The 20098-nt window shown below is 35.6% G+C and overlaps 1 protein-coding gene across 1 annotated transcript in view; it reads right to left on the bottom strand.

Annotated features, from left to right (window-relative positions):
- Positions 1-20098, bottom strand: part of AVEN (apoptosis and caspase activation inhibitor) — an 87974-nt gene that overhangs the window by 48629 nt on the left and 19247 nt on the right. Inside the window, exon 2 of the mRNA XM_023927932.2 lies at positions 19527-19707. Within this exon, the coding sequence (XP_023783700.2) occupies positions 19527-19707 (181 nt within the window). The remainder of the gene's footprint in view (positions 1-19526; positions 19708-20098) is intronic.

Raw genomic sequence — 20098 nt, 5'->3', positions numbered from 1 at the left:
CTCATGATTTTTGACTAGATAAACTAGAAAAAGCTTTTTCCAGATGCTCTCCAACATAACAAGGAAGATGAAGATAAGTTTTCTTCTTCAATGATGAGAGAGGTTCCTCATACTTAGAGCAAACAAGTACAGACCAGAAGTAGCCCTTTCTCCCATCACCTTTTTGGTGAGGTTTATATTTTACCCTGGTTTTAAAGTAGTCATCATCTTATCACTTCTTCACCTTCAAGGTACAGAAGGCAAAAAAAGAAATAAATTGATTGTAAGTATATTTTTGTCAATAGATCTAAAAAGAAAAGTTACACTAAAGAAGATTCAGAGAGGAAAAAAAACCTATTTTAAGAAAAATTTCAAAACATCACATTATTTTCCCCACAATCTTTCATATGTTGCCCTTAACAACATTGATATTATGAATGAAGATTTTATCCATCATACTTTATATTTATGAAAGCTTATGCTACACTAAAGTGAGTTCTTCAAAATATCTTCTGTATTTTTTCTATATTAACCTTGAGAGAGCAGTTCCTCAACATTAAGTCAGGCAATTTATATTTCTAAATTAATTAGAAATAGATTTGTGAGTGTCTATGATATGAAGTGTGTAATGAGTTTGAACACAATCTTCATACAGAGAGCCCTTTGAAAAACATTTTTTTAAAACATTAAGATTTCCTTTTGCAGGGGAAAAAAAAATGAAATGTGTGGATTTAATCTATAAATTAAGTTATAAATGAAAACGTACAAGACAACAGCCAGACTCCCCAAATGAAAGGCTATATGAAGCAAAACACAAACTGTGATTTTAAAAGCAGATCCATTAGAACATCTTTTTTATAAAAAGCTAGTTTTGAATAGACCTTAACCTGACTGGAGTTTTTAACCCTATGAATGACATCTACCCTGTCAAAACAACTCTGGTCTGTTTTACCTGATCATATCCCAAAACAGCAGTTTTTTTCCTGGTGTGTTTCTTAATGACAAGCTGTTAAAACACAGAGAACCTATCAAACCTAGTATTATCATCTGCTGCTTTTTTCATCTAGTACACACTGCTGTCCATCAGAAGAAATAATTACTGGTTCTATTATGTATGGAAGCGTCATCCTGTCAGTTCAGCGACTGGTTTGAATAGCTCCTATCTGCCACTCTTTGATGCCATGCGTGCTCACTGTCCTGAGAGATGACAAAATACTACACCCTTCAGGATTTTTTTTTCTCCTCTCTCTAAAGCAGCATTTCACATCTGTGTCTGACAGAAGCATGAGGAGCTGAGAGAGGCAGACCTTCATCATCCTTCACAGAATAATGTTGCATGGATTAAAAGTTAAGATCTGATGTCTACTGATCATATATATTTCCTACAAAAATCTAAACTGGGGAGGCTACCAAAACGTGTAGGGAAATAACTTTTCAGTGTTGGAATAGCACCAGAAAACACATGGAATGTACTGGATATAAAATATTTAAAGATTTTTTTGAATGAGTGCTGAATACTTGAGTTAACTGGGGTCAGTGCATTTGCCCTTTTTTTATATTTTTTTCTGGTGGGGAGGGAAAGATGCAAAGTTCACAGATCCTTTCTGTTACCTGATCAGGGCAGAATTAACAAAAATCCTGAATGTGGAAGAACTCGGATACTGAAGATACCTGGAAATAAACTGGAAACAACCAATACCACAAGAGCAAAGCAGCAGTGAACAAGGAAACGCTGTGGAAAAGAAATCACAAGACGAGAGTGCACAATGCATTTCAAATAGAAAAAAGCTTCCTATCTGCTGAGTGAGTCTCAGCATATTCTGACAGAGCACAGACAAAGCTTCAATCAAGTATCTCCTAGGTAAGTTTTTATTTCATATACTGCTTTGATTGTTTATCACATCAACATATACTTTAATGTATTAAAAATTATTCAATTAATTTAAAATTCTTTATACTAACCCTGAAGTTTAAATTCTTCAATGACAGATATTTAATGTTCTTAGATTTCCTACACTGTAAAAATAACATCTCTCTTTTGATATTAAGGTTATTCAAAGGAAAAACTCCTACATGATCTCTTGACTTAAACCAGAGTGAAATATTTCTAAGATTTAAATCCTTCAAAATATTTTAATACATATTTCCATGCATGGCTGTTTAAGAAAGAAATTTTTAAAAGCCATGCTTCTGTTAATAGTACCACAAAACATTTACTGCACTTCATTATCTATTTAATCTTGCAAAGCAAACAACATTTTGCACCACAGCAGATGTAAGAGGATATATTTTATTACAGAATAATAAATCTCTGTTTATATAAAAGAATATTAAATAAAGCTAGAAGTGTTGATCAGTTATTTATGAAAGGTAAACTACAGCACAGTAAGGAAACAGCACCATGTTAATGCACCCCAAGGTACTGTGTCAGAGTGTCAATAAGAAGACTGGACATCCATTCCCCAGTTAAATTACAAAAAAGAAGGTGCAGCTCATCTCATTTTTTCACTCCTTTACAGCATTCACATGAGTCACATAGACATGAATTCTACACAAAAATAGCATTCAAAACATTTCAGAATGAGATTCTACCATCTATTAGGACTTGAAAAATAAACACTATACCTTTTAATCAAAAAATTGCACTTAGAAGTCACAGAGAAACATACATTTGCTCAGATACAAAAACCTCACAAAATCCTTGAAATTAAAAATGCCTTAGCAATTTTATATCCTTTAACACACCATTTATATTATCACACTGGTCAATTTTCTAATCAATAGCAGCTTTGAAAAACTACATCTTTGCTGCTATTGTTTTTTATTGTTTTCGCACAATTTTTTCTGTTAAGATGCAATAATTCTTCTTCTAGCATTGTTTTAAGTATCTCCTCTACTTCTCTCTGTCTCACTTCCCTTGTTTGTATTTAGCTCATCTGATTATATGATATTCTTATTTAATATAACCTTCACTTTGTTCAGTTTTGGTTTTTTTTATATTTTGCTAACTTACTAAAGCAATATCTCTTTTGCCTGATGCTTGCTAAAGACAGACTAATTTGCCATTCACAAATACCCGTTATGAACCCTTCACTTATGCACAAAGCATTTAAGAATTCTTGCAAGTGCTAGAAAATTGAACTTACTTGCCAAGGACTGGTAGAATAGTATGAGACTAAAAAACTCAAGTCGATATGAGACAAAGCTCATCATAGTATAAGGAGTCAACAACATACTCCCAAAATAATGGCAGGATATGTGAAACAACTTCTGCAAGAAAGGGGTCATCTCATGCATATTACTGGGGAATACTTTATATATCTGAAACTTATTCTACTAGTCATACTTTTCACTGCCATGGCAGGGGGGAAAACCCATTTCCCTAAAACACTTAAGTCTTCTGCTTAATACAGGCAAACATTTGTATTATTTTAATATTTTTCCATTTGCTGTATTTAATGAGAACTTGATGGAATTTTTCCTAGTGCAACCATAACTCAGCCATTTTGTTGTTGACAGGTTCCCGCACTCTCTATATTTCCCCAGTTTCTGTCCTTTTCTCTCTCAATCATTTTTTCCCATGTCTCACTTCACATATCACCCTGATCCAGTAAGAATTCTTCCTGACTCTTCACAGCTCCTATACAACATGCACTGATACTTTGTCTCACATCCAACACACTAGGAGAAAATCATAAGTGAGGAAGTATGTTCTGTACAATATAAACTAAAATACAATATAAAATAAAATAATGTGGCTGTACGTTGCAATAGAACCAGTTCACAATTTCCATAACTTGAACCATCAAAGCCTACTACAACCCAGTATTATTTGCAATGAGTAGCAAATGCCATACAGCTTTTGCCAGCTGATTTCAGAAGACAGCTTTGTATCTGCTAGATGTGGTTCAGAGTTGGATATTAAAAAAGAGAGAAAAATAAGAACTGGAATTCAACCTTTGTTTCTCTAAGTACTGTTCTCACACTAGAAGTTTCATTAACTTGAATGTTTTCTGAGTTTTTTGCTTTCTCTTTTGTAAAAGATACTGCTTATCATGGCTTAATAACAAAACAAAACAAAACAAACCTCCCCCGCAAAAAAACACCACTCCAAACACTAAACATGTCAGCTAGCCAACATCCTTATTTTAACAAAAATCAGTTGATGATTCAAAGATCTCAAAAGGCTTACTCAAAACCTTGTGTTTTAGAAATTTCTGAACTGAGAATTGCAGTTATGGCTTTTTAAACTCTGTTGAAAATATGAGAAGGCTAAGAACAAGTTGAAAGCTTACTTGTAGGAAGAAGAACTGGGTTCAACTAACATTTTTTCAATATGTAATATTTTTAAAAGGTGGATGTTTCGGACATATTCATTAATAGTTTTAAGTCATTAAGATAAATGCCATTTTTATTTTAAGTGCATTATTTCTCTGAATTATCCTCAAAGAATTCAGATGTATTAACTAAATTAACAGCTTGTTATTAGTTCCAAAACCTAACCTTCCATGAAACTAGAAATAAACATCATTGAGTCCAGCTACCTGCCCTGTACAGGACCATCCCCGAGAATCACACTGGGTGCCCAAGAGTCATAAAATGTTTTCCAAAATGTGTAATTATGTAAAAACATATCACCTGAAAGCAATAAGTTAATATTTATTTTTCCACCTTTATCATAATCAGTTGTTTAAGGATCACTAGGCATCTGACAAGGATATCTTTTCATTTCCACTCTGTATCGAGTTGTTTGCATATGTGAAATGAATAAACCACATCACAAAATAAAAACAGGCAATTGCTCAAAGAGACCACATCTGCTTAGCAAAACAGCACACGTGGTCCATATATAAAGGACCTCCTTCCCAACTAATTCAGCAAGTAGCAAATATTAAAGTGATAAGATACAGTTTAATAAGTCTTTTCTGGGCAGTTTTCAGCTAAAAGAAATCCACAAATAAGAGCACAGACTTGGAGGTATACATATTGCTGAGCTGCTGGCCTATCCTCTGCATTCACTTTCACATCTATCAAGACTACTATGTCACAGGTAAAACATTACAGGTAAAACTTCCATCCTTCTATTGAAAGAACTTATATAAGCTAATAGAAAGTAAGGAGTGAAATCCCGAACTTATGCTCCAATAATTAAATCACTGATGCAAAAAGTCTATTTCACCTTGAGTTACAAATGAACACAAAATCCACCATGGCCATTTACATCTCTCTCAAGCCCTTCATTAAATAATCCCCTGCCTCCAAAAATTACTGTAATGAGAAAAAGGGCACAAAACACTTCAAACCATTTGCCCTATAAATACATGAGGGTACTATTATGCAGTACTTCCAACCAGGTGGAAAGATCTATCTTTCAAAAAGCCAAACTGAGTGATATTGGATATATTACTTTTTTTTTTTTAATCTATGTTCATATATATTTTTTTCATACATATTCATATAGAGAGAGTTGGTGTTTTGTGGCATTTTTTGGGGGGTTTTTTGGGGGTTTTGTTTGTTTGTTAGTTTTGGGGTTTTTTTGTTTGTTTTTGTTTTGGGGGAATTCTGTGTTTGTTTCATTTTGTTTTTTGTTTGTTGGGTTTTTTTTGAATAAACAAGCAGAGCCAGTTCACACAAAACGAGTTTATGGCTACAGGTGACAATGCATAGGGCAGACATTCAGGTCTCAATCAGTACAAACTCTGACTTAAAACAGAACCACAAGGGCTTACATACATTTATGGCTGATACAAAGTGCTTTGGGAAGGGTATGACATTGCAAAGCAGTATTTGCATAGAAGGGAGATTTGTTACAGCAGATGCAACTGTGTGTTCCTGGCAATGCAAAACCTGCTGCCCAACAGCCTTGATATACACCTGCTCGGCTCCTTCCACTCTTTCTTTGTGATACCTGGTCCTTGACCAGATTTTAGGTCCTGCAAGGGCTACCTCCACACTTTAAATCTTAATTAACCAAATCCTGTATCAGCTTTTCCATTCTTTTTTTTCCCAGAACAGATATCAAATCCACAAATCTACAGTTCCATTTGATAGCAATTCTTCACTTGCAGGAAGACATTCCCTAATTGTCTTCAGTATTCCTGAAGCTATGAGACATTAAAAATACCCATTTGTATAGTCTGCCTCAATGAGCAGAATCGATGCTTTACAAGGAATTCAACTTGCTATTCCTCTGCTATATACTTTTAATATCAACCAGTGCTGAAGACTGCAAGCATGCTAAAGAGCTTTAAATTACAGAAAAGTGAATTTTTCACAGGACCTCAATATCTTCCAACAGTTTTGAATTGATACCATCTCAAACTCCAAATATTAATTCAGTGATTCTGCAGCTGAGAAACAGAGAAGAAAGAACACATCACTTGGGAAAGATCACATCACATCCATCAGAAGCTCCACACAGACCCAAATTCTGCACAACAATAACCAAAAGTGTAAGTCTAGGGACAACTGAAAACAGGGTACATGCACAGGCATATTTCCTCAGAATTATTCTGCCTGCCTCTAGCTATTTGCAGTTCAGGGATTTTTTTGAGCCTCAGGTAATTCCTTATTTCTAAGATAACCCTCAAAGTATTTTGCCATCAAAAAATACCTTTGCTTTGAATTTGCTACCAGATCGTTTCATTCAATACTTCCTACTTCTTCCACTAGCAGAGACAATAATAATTTCTTATTTTTCGTATTAATCCTTCTGTGATTTCACAGAGGGCTATGGCATACTGTTCTGTCTTTGCAGTTGAAAACCTCAACTCATACTATCCTTAGCTATGCTTTATATGCAAATTCTTCCATACTGTTGGTTGTCCTGCTGGACTTTGCAGTACTGTTTCAATACTACTCTTTCCTTGTGGAGTTTCTGGGATCCAAAGTGCAAAAAACTATACATTGTGCCTGTGTCACTGATTTATATGGTGACACCATGATGTATTTTCTGTTTTCTTCTCTATTCTTTTCCCAGTTTCTGTAGTTCACTTGCTTTCAACTAGGGAGGAATAAGAATCATCTCAGATGACTTTAAATGTATAGTGACTGTTTACACACACACACTGTACTTCACTTAATCTTCATCTGCAGAGAATTTAATCTGTCATTTTTGTGGTTTTATTCTGCAACTCTCTGCAGTCCTCAGGCTATAAGGAATTACAGAAGAAATAACATACACACTTTTAAAAGTTAAGATAATAACACATCAGATAAATCCAAGAGCTCTATGTGATTTTCCACCACTGAAATTCACAGAATCAGAGAATGGTGGGGGTTGGAAAGGATCTCTAGATATCACCCAGTGCCACTCCCTGCTAAACAAAATTCATCTAAAATGGGTTGTACAAGAACAGGGCATGTTTTGAGTGTCTCTAGAGAGGGAGATTCCACAATCTCTCTAGGCAACTGTTTCAGTTTTCCGGCACCCGGAAAATAGTTTGGTCTCATATTCAGATGAAACTTCCCATGTTTCAGTTAATGCCTGTTGCCCCTTGTCCTGTCACTGGACAGCACTTGAAAAGAGTCTGGCCCCATCCTCTTGTCACCTGCCCTTCAGATATTTATATGCACTGATGAAGTCCCCAGTCATCTCTTTTGCAGGTTAAACAAGCCCAACTCCCTCAGCCTTTTCTCATAAGAGATGCTGCCTTGTTGCGCCTTCACTGGATCAGCTCCAGCAGCTCCCTGTCTCTCTTGTGCTGAGGAGCCCAGAACTGGACACTGCACTCCAAGTGAGCCTCACAGGGCTGAGCAGAGGGGCAGGATCCCCTCCCTTGACCTGCTGCCAGTGCTCTTCCTAATGCAGCCCAGGATCCCATCGGCCTTCTTGGCCACCAGGGCACTGCTGGCTCAGGGACAGTTTGGTGTCCACCAGCACCCCCAGGTCCTTCTCCACAGAGCTGCTTCCCAGCAGCTCAGCCCCAGCCTGTGCTGGTGCCTGGGGTTATTCTTCCCCTGCTGCAGGAATCTACACTTACATTTGTTGAATTTCATTAGGTCCCTCTCTGCCCAACTCTCAAGCCCGTCTAGGTCACAACGGATGGCAGCACAGCACTCTGGGGTATTGGTCACTCCTCACAGTTTGTTATTCTGTCCCTCCATGCAGGTCAATGATCACCAAATTCAAAAAACCCAGTACTGAGCCCTGAGACGCAATGCCAGCTACAGCCCTCTAACTAGACCTGTGGCACTGATCACAACCCTCCAAGCTCTGCCATCCTGCGAGTTCTCAATCCACCTCTCCAGCATGCATTTCCTGAGCTTAACTCTGAGGATATTACGGGACACATGTCAAAAGCCATGTTGAAGTCAATGCAGACATGTTTAAATCAAGACTGACAAGAGCTTTTGACAGTAGCTGTACTAAGAGATGTGCCTAACGTCAAACACTAACTAGTTCACAACTTGCTTTGATGACTGCTCATGTTATTCAGAAAAGTTCACCCAATCACAAAGGGTTTCCTTGGCATTGTAATTGATAAATTTTACTGGCTATGCTAGGGTTAGCTTTTCATGTACATTTAGAGAGAACCCTGCCCACTGTATTTCACATGAGTAAGGAATTTGAGCTAGGGAAAGAAAACAGCAAGTTTCCCTTCCTCAAATTTGTCCCAAACTTTACTGAAACTGATATTTTATTTTTTTTTCATCATTATGCTTGCTATTTCACATGTTTTGCAAGTTAAACAATGAAGGAACTATACTTTATGTTTCTTGGTAGTATTTTATATCTAACATCTAAAAGCAAATAATGGGAAATACTATTTCATTTAACAGTTAAATTATATATGCTTTAAAAGCATCTTACAAAGAGGAGGAGGAAATAGAATAGTTTCTTAGTTCAGCTGTGCCCAGATGTCAGAACTCAGATACAAACTCAAGAAAAATACCTAAGGTGTCTTAAACACCTATACATACTCTATTAGACTATTCAAGAACTCCTTTATCTATTGTAATATAAATTAGATAAATTATTTCTAATGTCATTATGCAGACATCATCTCTTCTGACTCATATCATAGGTATATACTATCACTTGTCACCAAATTACATCTTGTCCATGTTATATTGTCCTTGGATTAATCTATTGTGCTTTTCTTCCATGATTAAATGAATTCTAGTCATGTGAGGTTACATTGTCAGTGTGGTTGCTCAATGCTTCAGTTTTCAAAAATGCATTACAGCAGATTTTTATCATATAGTATAGCTTGCTCAGTGAGTTATTTCCATAACAGAACAAACTATTTAAATAGTCCTTCTGAATGAAAGAATTTCAATTTACAACCAGTCTGGGAGAGCAACAGACTTCAGGAATAGTGCTCATATTATTTTATTCTAGATACTTAGAAAAAAACATTGCCTATAGCCTCTGTCACCACCATAAATCATATACAATTGCAAGGTAAAATTATTACATCCCTCTGTAGTACTTTTTTAAATAAAAAAATGTCTTCCTAGTTTGTTTTTTTAATTCGTGCTAAAATTTAGACCATAAATAGTCTTTTCCTCTACTGAGCAAGTTTATAAAAACAGGTCTTTAATTCATATTCCCAATTTTGCTTCCCAAATGGGTTCTATGGTTCACTTCCTCAGGTTTGTATAGTCACTGCAGCAGTAGAAAATGGTACTATATTAAAACACTTTGATGTATAAAACATTGCAAATAGAAACCCCCCAAAAAACAAAAGACTCTTCTATTAATAAATTAACAGACAAGAGAAGGTTCCTATGCACTGATACAGATAAACTATTCTGAAGTACAGGCGCTAAATACAAATAATCACCAGGTTTTTTTTGTTGTTGGGTTTTTTTTAAACAAAAAGATAACATGACCAAATCAAACACTTTAGGCACTTTAAAATGCTTTGTCTCTAGCTAAATGTTACTTTACACAGAGATATTTATAAAGACCAATTTTCTTTGACAGGCTAAAATGTGCTTGTAAGGTAAAGGTATGAGATCTGATGCTTTCAGATTACATTTCTACAAGTTAATTTAGTCATCTCATATTTGTAGGCAATTTTCCTCTAAGAGGCTAGATTATTCTTCCTGGGGATTTCTATTCCTCCTTCTTACTCTTCCTCCTCCTCCTTCTTTTTTCATAATCAAATACAACTCAGAGAAATAAAGTTGTCTGTGGGACAGAAAGAGGGTATATAAAACCAAGAGTAAATGAACATTTAATGAGGCATTATGAAATGAATAACAGAAGAAACATAAAAGGGTCAGACAGAGCCATGAGGAGTTACACAAAATAAAACTTATAGCAAGAGAGGCTGTAGACTCTTATTTACATTAGAAAATTTACTTGTTGTCAATATTCTAACTGAAAATGTACTTTAAGATTAATCAGAAGTAGGCATCTGGATTTAATCCAGCTTAACCCAATACACATGCATGTTACCACCCTTACTATTATCAATAGCAATTTTAGTATTTTACTGATTGTGCAAGATCTTTCCTTTCTCACCAGCTGTTCCACGTCATGTTCCTGCCAACTCTTTTGCACCATTCATGTAGTCAAATCAGGCAATGAGATCCATATCTGGTGACGGGCCAAATCCATAATAACACTGAAGTGTCTTTCAAACTTTTTTCTTGAGAAGAGAGGAAGTGACCTTAATTTATTATCAAGGGCAGAATCAAAATATAAAGAAATTTCAAATTCTGTCATGCCAAATTCTATCTTATAACGACTTTCAAAACATTAAGCACACCTAGAAGGAAAAAAATCAAACAACCAACACTAACATGGCTCCATTGTAAGGAAGTCAGGGAAAAAGTGTTGTTTCAATTAGAACCACTTTGGTATATTTCCTTGAGCATTGGAAAGATTACAGTGAATACTGCAAAGAAAGTATCTCTTCCTGGACAGTACAAATTGTGTAGACTTGTTGTCTGGAACTGTTACTCTTACACCCCTGCCATTTTATTTATTCAAAAAAATCTAACTCAGATTACCTCCTATTACCATTGAACTGTCAATTTATAACACTTGGCTTTCCAAAACTTCAATTCTGCCAGCATTTTCCCAGCAGAAGGTTGTCTTGAATGAAAATTTCACTGCTATAAATAACTGCAATTATGGCCCCAAGCATTTATTACACAAAAATCAATAGAATTATATCATGATTTTAAATCATTCCCATCTTGAAATAGTTCTTTTACCTTGCCCCCCTTTTATTTTGTAGCAAGCTGATACACAATTTTCAGGGAGCATTTTCTGTATGTTGCAGCACATGCATATACTCAGTGAAATAAACCCATTTTATCTTCCAGTCAACAGTATAAAAGAAGCAGAGAGTATGATCACTTTCACAATCCAAATTATCTGCAACATATTCAGAAATACCACGCTTTATAAACGCAGACAATGAAGGTATACTGTCAAAGGAAGGTCATCTGATTCACATTCCAGTAAAGGTTGAAAATTAGTCAGAATCAAAGAAAATATGCTTCTTCCCCACTTGCACCCTATTCTGACCCTCAAACACAACTGTTACTAAAAGAGTTTTTAGTTCACCATTTTACACACACAAGGGCTTGGTTTGCAAGTAAGGACAACAATGGGATACCAAGAATGTCCTTGAGGCTAGAATAGACAGTAAATACAACACTTGTTGTATTAACAACAAGCTTTGGCAAGACTCAGTATGCCTTTGACATTCTTCAGGAATATTACTCAAATCTAGATGAAAAATAAGCTGCTTCAGAAAAGAAAATATCTTTAAGTGCTCAGAAAAGCCATCTTCCTATACAACATCCAGAAATGCCAAAGATGCCACTTCCCTGATGAGCTGAGAGTGAACAATAGGCATGAAAACAGAGAATAGATGAGGAACCAAAAAGTGATTTGGACAGGTACAAAAATATGAGGCAAGGGAAAGGTCAAGGGAAAGCCTAGGCTAGAAGTTGGATGTAGGAACCAGGAATTCTTGAACAACAGGATGAGACCAAGGAAAGAAAAACCTCAAATTACCAGGTGAGGCTAAAGCAACTAAACCCAAAAAGCATTAAAAGAAGAGCAGGACAAGGAGAGCCTGAGCTATCAAGACCAGATTTGAGGAGAAATTTCAGGATCACAGATGGAAGAAGAAAGGAGGAGCTGTAAATGAAATTAAGGAACAAACAGGCACTTCATAGCTTTTAGAGCACTGTCTACTGCACAGCCCTTTTTCACCCCAAAACTGATGCTTAGGAACAGCACTGTTCCTTGCAAATGAATTTTTGAGACAATTGCTCGAATAGGTTTTGCTGTCTCTTCTGATGGTGGTTCACATACAAGCTGATCAGAACATTTCTTTGGAACACATCAATTAACAAGGAAACATTCCTATCACAGTTATTTTTGTTTGTTAACAGATATTAGGAATAAATGAATACTTATGAGAAAAGGAACAGCAAATGCAGTCTGCTTTCTACACTTAAATCAATCTGGGACATCTGATAGTTTGATCACCTTTACCATAAACAAAAACTTATAGTTTTACAAAACTTTGCAGAATTTCTATTTTGTTTCTTTCTCTAATGTAAGCTGCTGAGAGATAGAACAAAAATATTACAATTAAAACAAACACTGCTTCTCCAAATCAATCAACATCTTTTAGTATTACCATAGAAATGACCTCTATTAATGTCATTATTAGAAAAGAAACAGTATTTTATCAATATGCAAAAGAATGTCTGCTCTGAAAAGTTTACAGGTGATTTAACAGTGGTCAGAATTTAACAGAATCAAAAGTGTAAAAAGGAAAACGAAAGAAAAAAATCAAATCAATCAAAAGTAATATGGAACAATTAGGAAAATCAGAAAGTTTTTTAAAAAATCAAAGTAGGGAATGGCACAAAATAAATAAAGAGCAGTAAAAGTAGGAGAAAGTGAACAAGAATGTCATGGCAATAACACACTGAACTTTGAAAATGAATACTGGAATAAGAAATGTACCATCTGAGTAAAAGAGAGTAATTCAGTTTTGGTTAGGGGATTCCAGTGGCAGAAATGGTATAGGTCATGTGCCAGAAAAACAGATGACCAAGATGAAGCCTAGTCAGGCAGAACACTTTTAGGGACATTATAAAAACAAAGGACATTATTAAACTAAAGGAACCATGAATCAGGTAAATAGACATTTTTATCTAGGTTTCAAGACTACAAATTCAAGTCATGGGCATGACAACAGCAAGACTGGACAAATTTCTCCACATTTAAACTAACTGATTTGTGATTTCATAACCAAAACATACTTCAATACAATTCAGCAGAATTACCACCAATATAAAGTAGCAGCAGAAGATTAAGGAGCCAGTGTTAGAGAAGGGTATTGGTAGGAAAACATTTTAAATCCAGAAATCTGTAACTCCACAAATAAATGACTGCACTCAAGAAGTGAAAAATTAAAAGTGTGGGAAAAAGCTTGCCACACTGATTTTAATAGGAACAAAATTTGACCCCTTTAGTCTGTGAATCTCACTTTATTCAATTCTGAATCATAAAGCATATAAATTTCTCCTAAATACTGAAACTGTTCAGATTTTTTTAATTACTTACCAGTGATTATACAGAACCACCACTGATACTTAAAGCCACACAGTTCTAAGATATCAGAATGTTAAATACATTTATATTCAAATCATGGATTCACATTATACTTCCATACTTCAATCACAGTTTTGATTATACTTTAGGTAATACTTAGGAGGGAAAAGGGCATAGATATGAAAGCATATATAATGGTCACAGACTACCTATTACAGGAAAACACATTTATCAAGAAAATGTAATTAATACTTAAAATCTGGCACTTCTTATTTTTAGTTCAGGAAAAGAAAAAGAAAAAGACAGCTTGGCTTGTCTGATTAGAAAAAAAAAAGAAAAAAAAAAAAAAAAGATGAATTTCTGTAATGTTAGGAACAGTTTAGGAAGAAACACTGAGCAGATGGAGAACCAGCTTCCACTGATGCCAAGTCCTGTGATTTCAATGCAAATCTTTATTGTGGAAGTTGTTTGGTTTTTTTCTGTTTGTTTGGGAGAAGAAAAGGAGTTTGGGAGAGACTGCATTTTTGTTGATTTCAGATACCTACAGGTACATAAGCCAGAAATACCTCTTAGGTCTAGTAACAAGTTCAAAGCTGCAGACTGCCCTGTTGCAAATAAAACATGTTCAAATGGAAGTGAGACCACTTGGATACAAAGCCTCTACAGATGGGAAATGTTATCTACCAGAGGACCATCAAAAATGAAATGAAAGTTCTGACGTGCTGAAATGGGGCTAGAAGGAGAAGCAGGATAGGAGAGTGTGCCATGGAAACTCAGACCTAAAACTAAATGTTTTAGGGAATGAGGCAGTGAAAAACAGAGAACACGAAGAAAGATGCAAGTAAAGCGTATGTTCATACCTATTTATGGAGGGCATAAACTTGCAATATTTAAGTGATCTGTTACTAATCCTTAGTGCAACAGTGTAATCACCTTTCAGGATCTACTGATACCTGGCACCTGTATCTTAAAGCTATGGTAAGTGATAAGAAGTAACCAATACTGCTATGTTCTACACAGAGCTCATGTCACTTGGAGAACAGCAAGAACATGGAAGTCTTGCATCAGTTGAATTTATCGGCCAATTTCTGGCCAAGAAGTAGATCAGTTGTCAAGCAAGTACTACTGAAAAATGGGGCCCTCATATATAAGATAATCCAAATCACCCGTGAGTTAGGCATTTCTGTAAAGAAAACTGATTTTCAGGTATTCTGTATAATTTTAAAACTCAAAGGATTCATTTTTAGTACTTGAACTATGCCCTACTATTGCTGTTCTTTTTGCTTGAGCAGAATTACCACTAAAAAAAGAAAACTGATTTACTCCTCACTCAACCTTGAAAAATTGGAAAAGTCTCTACTTGAGACAGAAAAGTTGAAGGAAAACCCACTTTTAATGCAAGCTTTGTTCCACAAGTTTATCTGTTCAGGTTTTCCAAGATGGCCAAGGGCGTTTTGTGTACTTCTAATTGTCAAGCATGTACTGACCATGCAAATGACAAAAATGCAATATATTGCAATAGACACACCAAAATTAAACAGAGACCCAAATGAAAGAGGTTAAAAAAACAGACCAGTTATTTAGGGAAGGGAATGTAGCTGTTACCTCATAATTCTTATACCTACTGTTCATTACTATTATATTCCTGTGACTGTCCTTTTGATTTTTATTCTACATTTTTTTTGTATTCAGCTGCTAGTTACCTACAGAAACTGCATGCGTTATTATTATAAATTATATGTATTCGTATAATACCAAAACCATTCTCCCAGTTTTATTTGAACTGCACAGCATTTCTCCATCTTAACTTCTAATGCACCAGAATTATTCAGCCATGGCCTAAAAACCAAATGGGAAAAATTCATGTCCAAGATGGTATTTTTTCATCTTGATAATCATCATCTTGCAATCCGAGTATTGTTATTGAGGTGTGTGTGTTGACAATTTTTGGCTGGTGTACTGCTAATGCCTACCACATTTAAAGAAAAGTAATCAACACTTGGAAAACCCTGAATACATTTTGATCAGCTCTATAATGATATTTTAAATATATATTTTTAAAGAATATATTCACAGCCAAAAAATCTGATGAACAACTTAAATTTACTGTAGTTCACTTAACCCTCTTCTGTCAAAAAATGAGTGCAGGTCTTCAAACATTGCAAGATTCTGCTTGCAAAGTAAGGTATCCTATCACTTCCACTTCTCTTGCTCTTTACGCTTCAACAGCATTTTTCCTAAATTGTTCAAGACCCATTCCCTGAAGGCTTCACAATGGACTTGTATTTTATATCAGCTAGAAAAAAGCAACATGGAAAAGTTTGCTACATTCAAGATAATTCATAATAAATAAAATACAAAATAATGAAAAAAAGAAACAAAAAGTTAAGCTGAACCCAGGACACCTATTTTACACAGAAATATGATAAGCCCTAACAAAGAAGCTTCGTCAGGCCAGTGACATCAGCTGTTATCAAAGCCAGCTGGCAGTTCTAAAGACTATTTTCAGCTGCCTTTTTAACTATTCAGTATGAAATTTTCATGGCCTATTGTCTGCTTCAGGTGGCTTTGCCTTATCCTCCCCTTACCACCACCTTATAAAGGAACCCAGAGAATGACTTGAACATTTTTCTTGAAAGCACTTGAGAAACTGTAACCACTTTCCTGCCCTGAATCAGTAACTTGAAGTCAGACTGCACAATGATTTTGTATGAAAGAGGTACACTTGGCTCATTTTGTGAAAAATCTGACCTGATTTAGCCAAGCTACAAGCTTCTAGAAATCAAAGTTTGAAGCTAACTTTTAGAAGATCTGCTGAAGCTTAACAACCAATTACTGCATATACCTCCGCAGTGGTCTTCTGTATGTAATCTCAATGTGCCAGGCAACTGAATTAAGTTTCCTCTTACTTTCAGTTTTGAGTGAGAGTCAGATTTTCCACTGTAGAAGTCTGTATTTAACAGGCTTTAGGTAGGACACTGAGCACAAAGTGTTGCACTGCATATTTCTGCAGCCTCACCTATGCTGATATCCCTAACAGTTGAAAACAACAGTCTGTCACTTCATACTGTTGGGTAACCTGAGTAGGATTTAGGGTATACAGAGAATATGGAGAAGATGGAAAAAGCAGCTTATAGTGGAGACCAGAACTGGAAGACTGAAAGAATAAACTGGGATTGACTAGACAAGGAAAGAAACTAAAAGGAACATAACAATATGTGGTAGTGAATTAAACCGAATGAGCAATGCCAAGCAGAATAACTAAGACTTGGGGATCACCTGGACTGGAAAGAATGAGGGACAGATATTCTGCCTCTGAAAGAATTGGATTTTAATAAACATATACAGAAGGGAGCTGGCTCACAACAAAAGACTGAAAAAAGATCTAACAATAGGAATCAGAAACACAGACAAGAAGAAAAAACAACAGAAGGAAGGAAGAGTGAGAAGAATTAGTAGGCAGGCAAGGGCTGACAGCAGAGAAACAACGTGCAGTCAAGAGACAGTCTGGGACTAGTTAAGCCTAAATATTAGATTGAAAAGACAGAATCAGTGCCGCACTAGAGATTGGCATGAGGCAGAGAAAGCTGGAATTGTAAGCAAAAAGCTAAAAACCCAGTGTTTGTCTTCTATTGAAGCTATTGAAAGACTAGGAGTCTCTGCAAGTATCTGCAAACTCCTTTCTTCTCCTCAGACTTCCACTTTCCACCTTCCTCTGCTAACGATAAAAATGTAGTGTAATAATGCATAACTTTGGTCCTTTCTTAATTCAAGCAACAGTAATATTTATGTATTAGATTTAAAAGTTCTCATCCTAATTATCAACATGACAGCCATATCACACAGTATCTCATTTTGCTATTTTTAGGTTGATTTTAAGTAAAAAATTACACATAGATGCACTTTTACATGATATTAGACAAATATGTACCAAGGATTTTTATTTCCTTGGATATCAGCAATTCCTCCATTTAACTTTGTCTACTAGCATTAATTCTATCTTTATTACATTATCCCAAATTATTTTTTCTATGCTATCTCATTCAATTAACAGCATATCTTCTGGGATAAGCCAAGTTTTATCTTGAAGGATGACATACTCTTTAAGACCCTGCATGCAATATTACGGAGCCTAACCACTACATAGGAGATCAGGATTTTAATCTGAGCTTTTGCCGAATTGTTAACTTGCTGTATTAATTACATAGTTGCGTATTAGTAGTAAATCACAAGATTTTAAGACTTTTTAAAGGTTTTGCATTAGTGAAAAATTGGAAATGTAACTTCATTCTCTGGGTTCCCTCTCCTGTACTTCCTAACTGGTTGTTGCAATTAAACTGGAATCATTTTGCATCTTCAGAATGTTGAACAGCAATATACTAACAACAGCAATTATCAAATAAAGCAGATGTGTGAACTTCTTCTCAGACCACCACAAATAAATATGACTGTATTATCAGTTTCCACACATCAGCCAAAAAAACTAAAGAACAAAGAACACTGCTCACACAAACTGCTTTTTTGTGTGACTCCAAGAAATCTGCATTACTGTTTAGAAGGTTCTTTTTTCTTCCTCCAAAAGAAAGTACTTTATTCCACTGCAGTTTCTTATCAATTTATTTCACCTTAGAGAACAGTAAAAATATATCCTAAAATAAAACATTCTCTAAATCAAAGATTTAGAATTAATGAATAGGATGAATATATGAATATTACCTTCTAATATTATCATTTGAGACATTAAGAGAATCTAAAGAGTAAAATAAATGGGGAGGTAATAATTGGGTTGAAGTATAACTCATGAAAAATACAAATTAGCAGAGCTAAATACTATTTTGTTATATCCTCAGTTCAAAAGCACTGTTCTTCAGAACATTTTAAAGACATCTGAAAGCTAACTACAGAGTTACAGAAGTTGTTGAAAAGTTGAACCATGGAGACATGGCTCCTCAGGACAGGTCTTCTGATTAAATAAGTTTTGAATTACTATATCTACTTTGCTCCCCAGACTCTGTAACATACACGTTTCTGAGGTCCATACTATGTGTCTTCACTCCAGCATTGTTTGCCATGCAACCCAAGATTCAGAGAAGTCAATCCACAATTCATGATATTGTGATTAAAATCTGACAGCTTAGGCCCAGCTTTGCAACATTCATATGAAACAGAACTTCAGAAATTGATTCTTGCACAAAGAAAGGAAACTCTCTTCTTTGTTTCTTTGCTGTAGCTAACTTCTAACTTACCTTACTTACCAAGCTGTGACTGAAAAATCCAATTATTTAGATTTGAGAGATTTCAGAATTTCCAAAGTACTACAAAAACTGCCATAATACATTGTTTGCAGCTTTTTACTGAATGGTATTCCAACACAATGGCGCATCAAGAGTTTCTAAAATAATTTTAGGTAACTATTTTTAGTGAAAGAACCCTATACTATTCATGTATGGTTGGAAAAACCCCAGGATCTAGTACAGACTGTCCTTCCTCATTTATCATCTCCTCTAAACAGAGGAAAACAACCGGTCATTATTTTGAAGGAGGGTAAGACTTAATATTTATGTACACATCTCTACAGTGCTGATCACAAATCACAAATCTCTGTTGAAACAAACAAGAGCAAGCAGCTGCCTGTTTGTTTTGTTTAGTTATATCAGCAACATTTTTCTTTCCTGGAAAGCAACCCAATAACCAAGATCAACAAGAATAAGCTCAGTGTTACTGGATGCTGCACACACTCAGACCCATCTTTTCACAGTAAGGCTATAAATGCATTAGCCAGCAGCCCTCTCTTACTCCCCATCTGTCACAGCTCAGTGCAGCCTGTGTGCTATGAGGCTGCACCCATGGAGACTTTCAACACTCTTCAGTACATAAATGGCAGACTTACAGAGGCAGATAAGAATGGTATTCTAGGGTGGAGTTTCATCATCAAGGACAACAATTAGAAAAGTAGTCATGTCTCAAAATGCAAAACTAAAAACCCTACAGATTGGAAAATGCTTACCTGCCGAGCTAAGCAAAACACTGAAGTCTGTTCCTCTCTGTGACTCCCCAGCTTCACTCTGTCCCTCTTTCTCTGTATCCTCATAGCGGCTCCAGTTAGAAAATACCTTTCTTCTTGAATAGCATTTCACATCTTGCTTCTCTTCTTCATGTCGTGATTCGGTATCATCATCCTCCTCTACCTGTGACATTTAAATGCAGAGTTAAGCCATTGCAACTTAATAGCATTTTGTTCTGTATTTAAAGAATCATTCATACAAACAATTCCAACCACAGAAGTAAAACCCAGAAAGACAAATCCATCTGGATCCCCACATACATTTTAGGTAGTACTATCTTTGTGAATTGTATGTAATTTCTCAAGAGTCTAACTAAAAGCATCCAGTAAAGCTTCAGCTCTTACAGGGGGTCAAGCAGTGACACTGATACAAGTTCCATTGCTTTCCTTCTTTTTCTGAACATTCATAATGAATAGCCTTCTTCTAAGACTCAGAGATAGGGAATGGAATTAAGAATTGAAACCAAGTGTTTCTGTCCAAGTGTTGCAGTGATACAGATGATAATTGAAAAAAA

Source organism: Cyanistes caeruleus, chromosome 6 (genome assembly GCF_971803275.1).
Source record: "Cyanistes caeruleus chromosome 6, bCyaCae1.hap1.1, whole genome shotgun sequence".
NCBI classification, from domain to species: domain Eukaryota; kingdom Metazoa; phylum Chordata; class Aves; order Passeriformes; family Paridae; genus Cyanistes; species Cyanistes caeruleus.
This window is presented reverse-complemented; position numbering and strand designations above follow the sequence as displayed.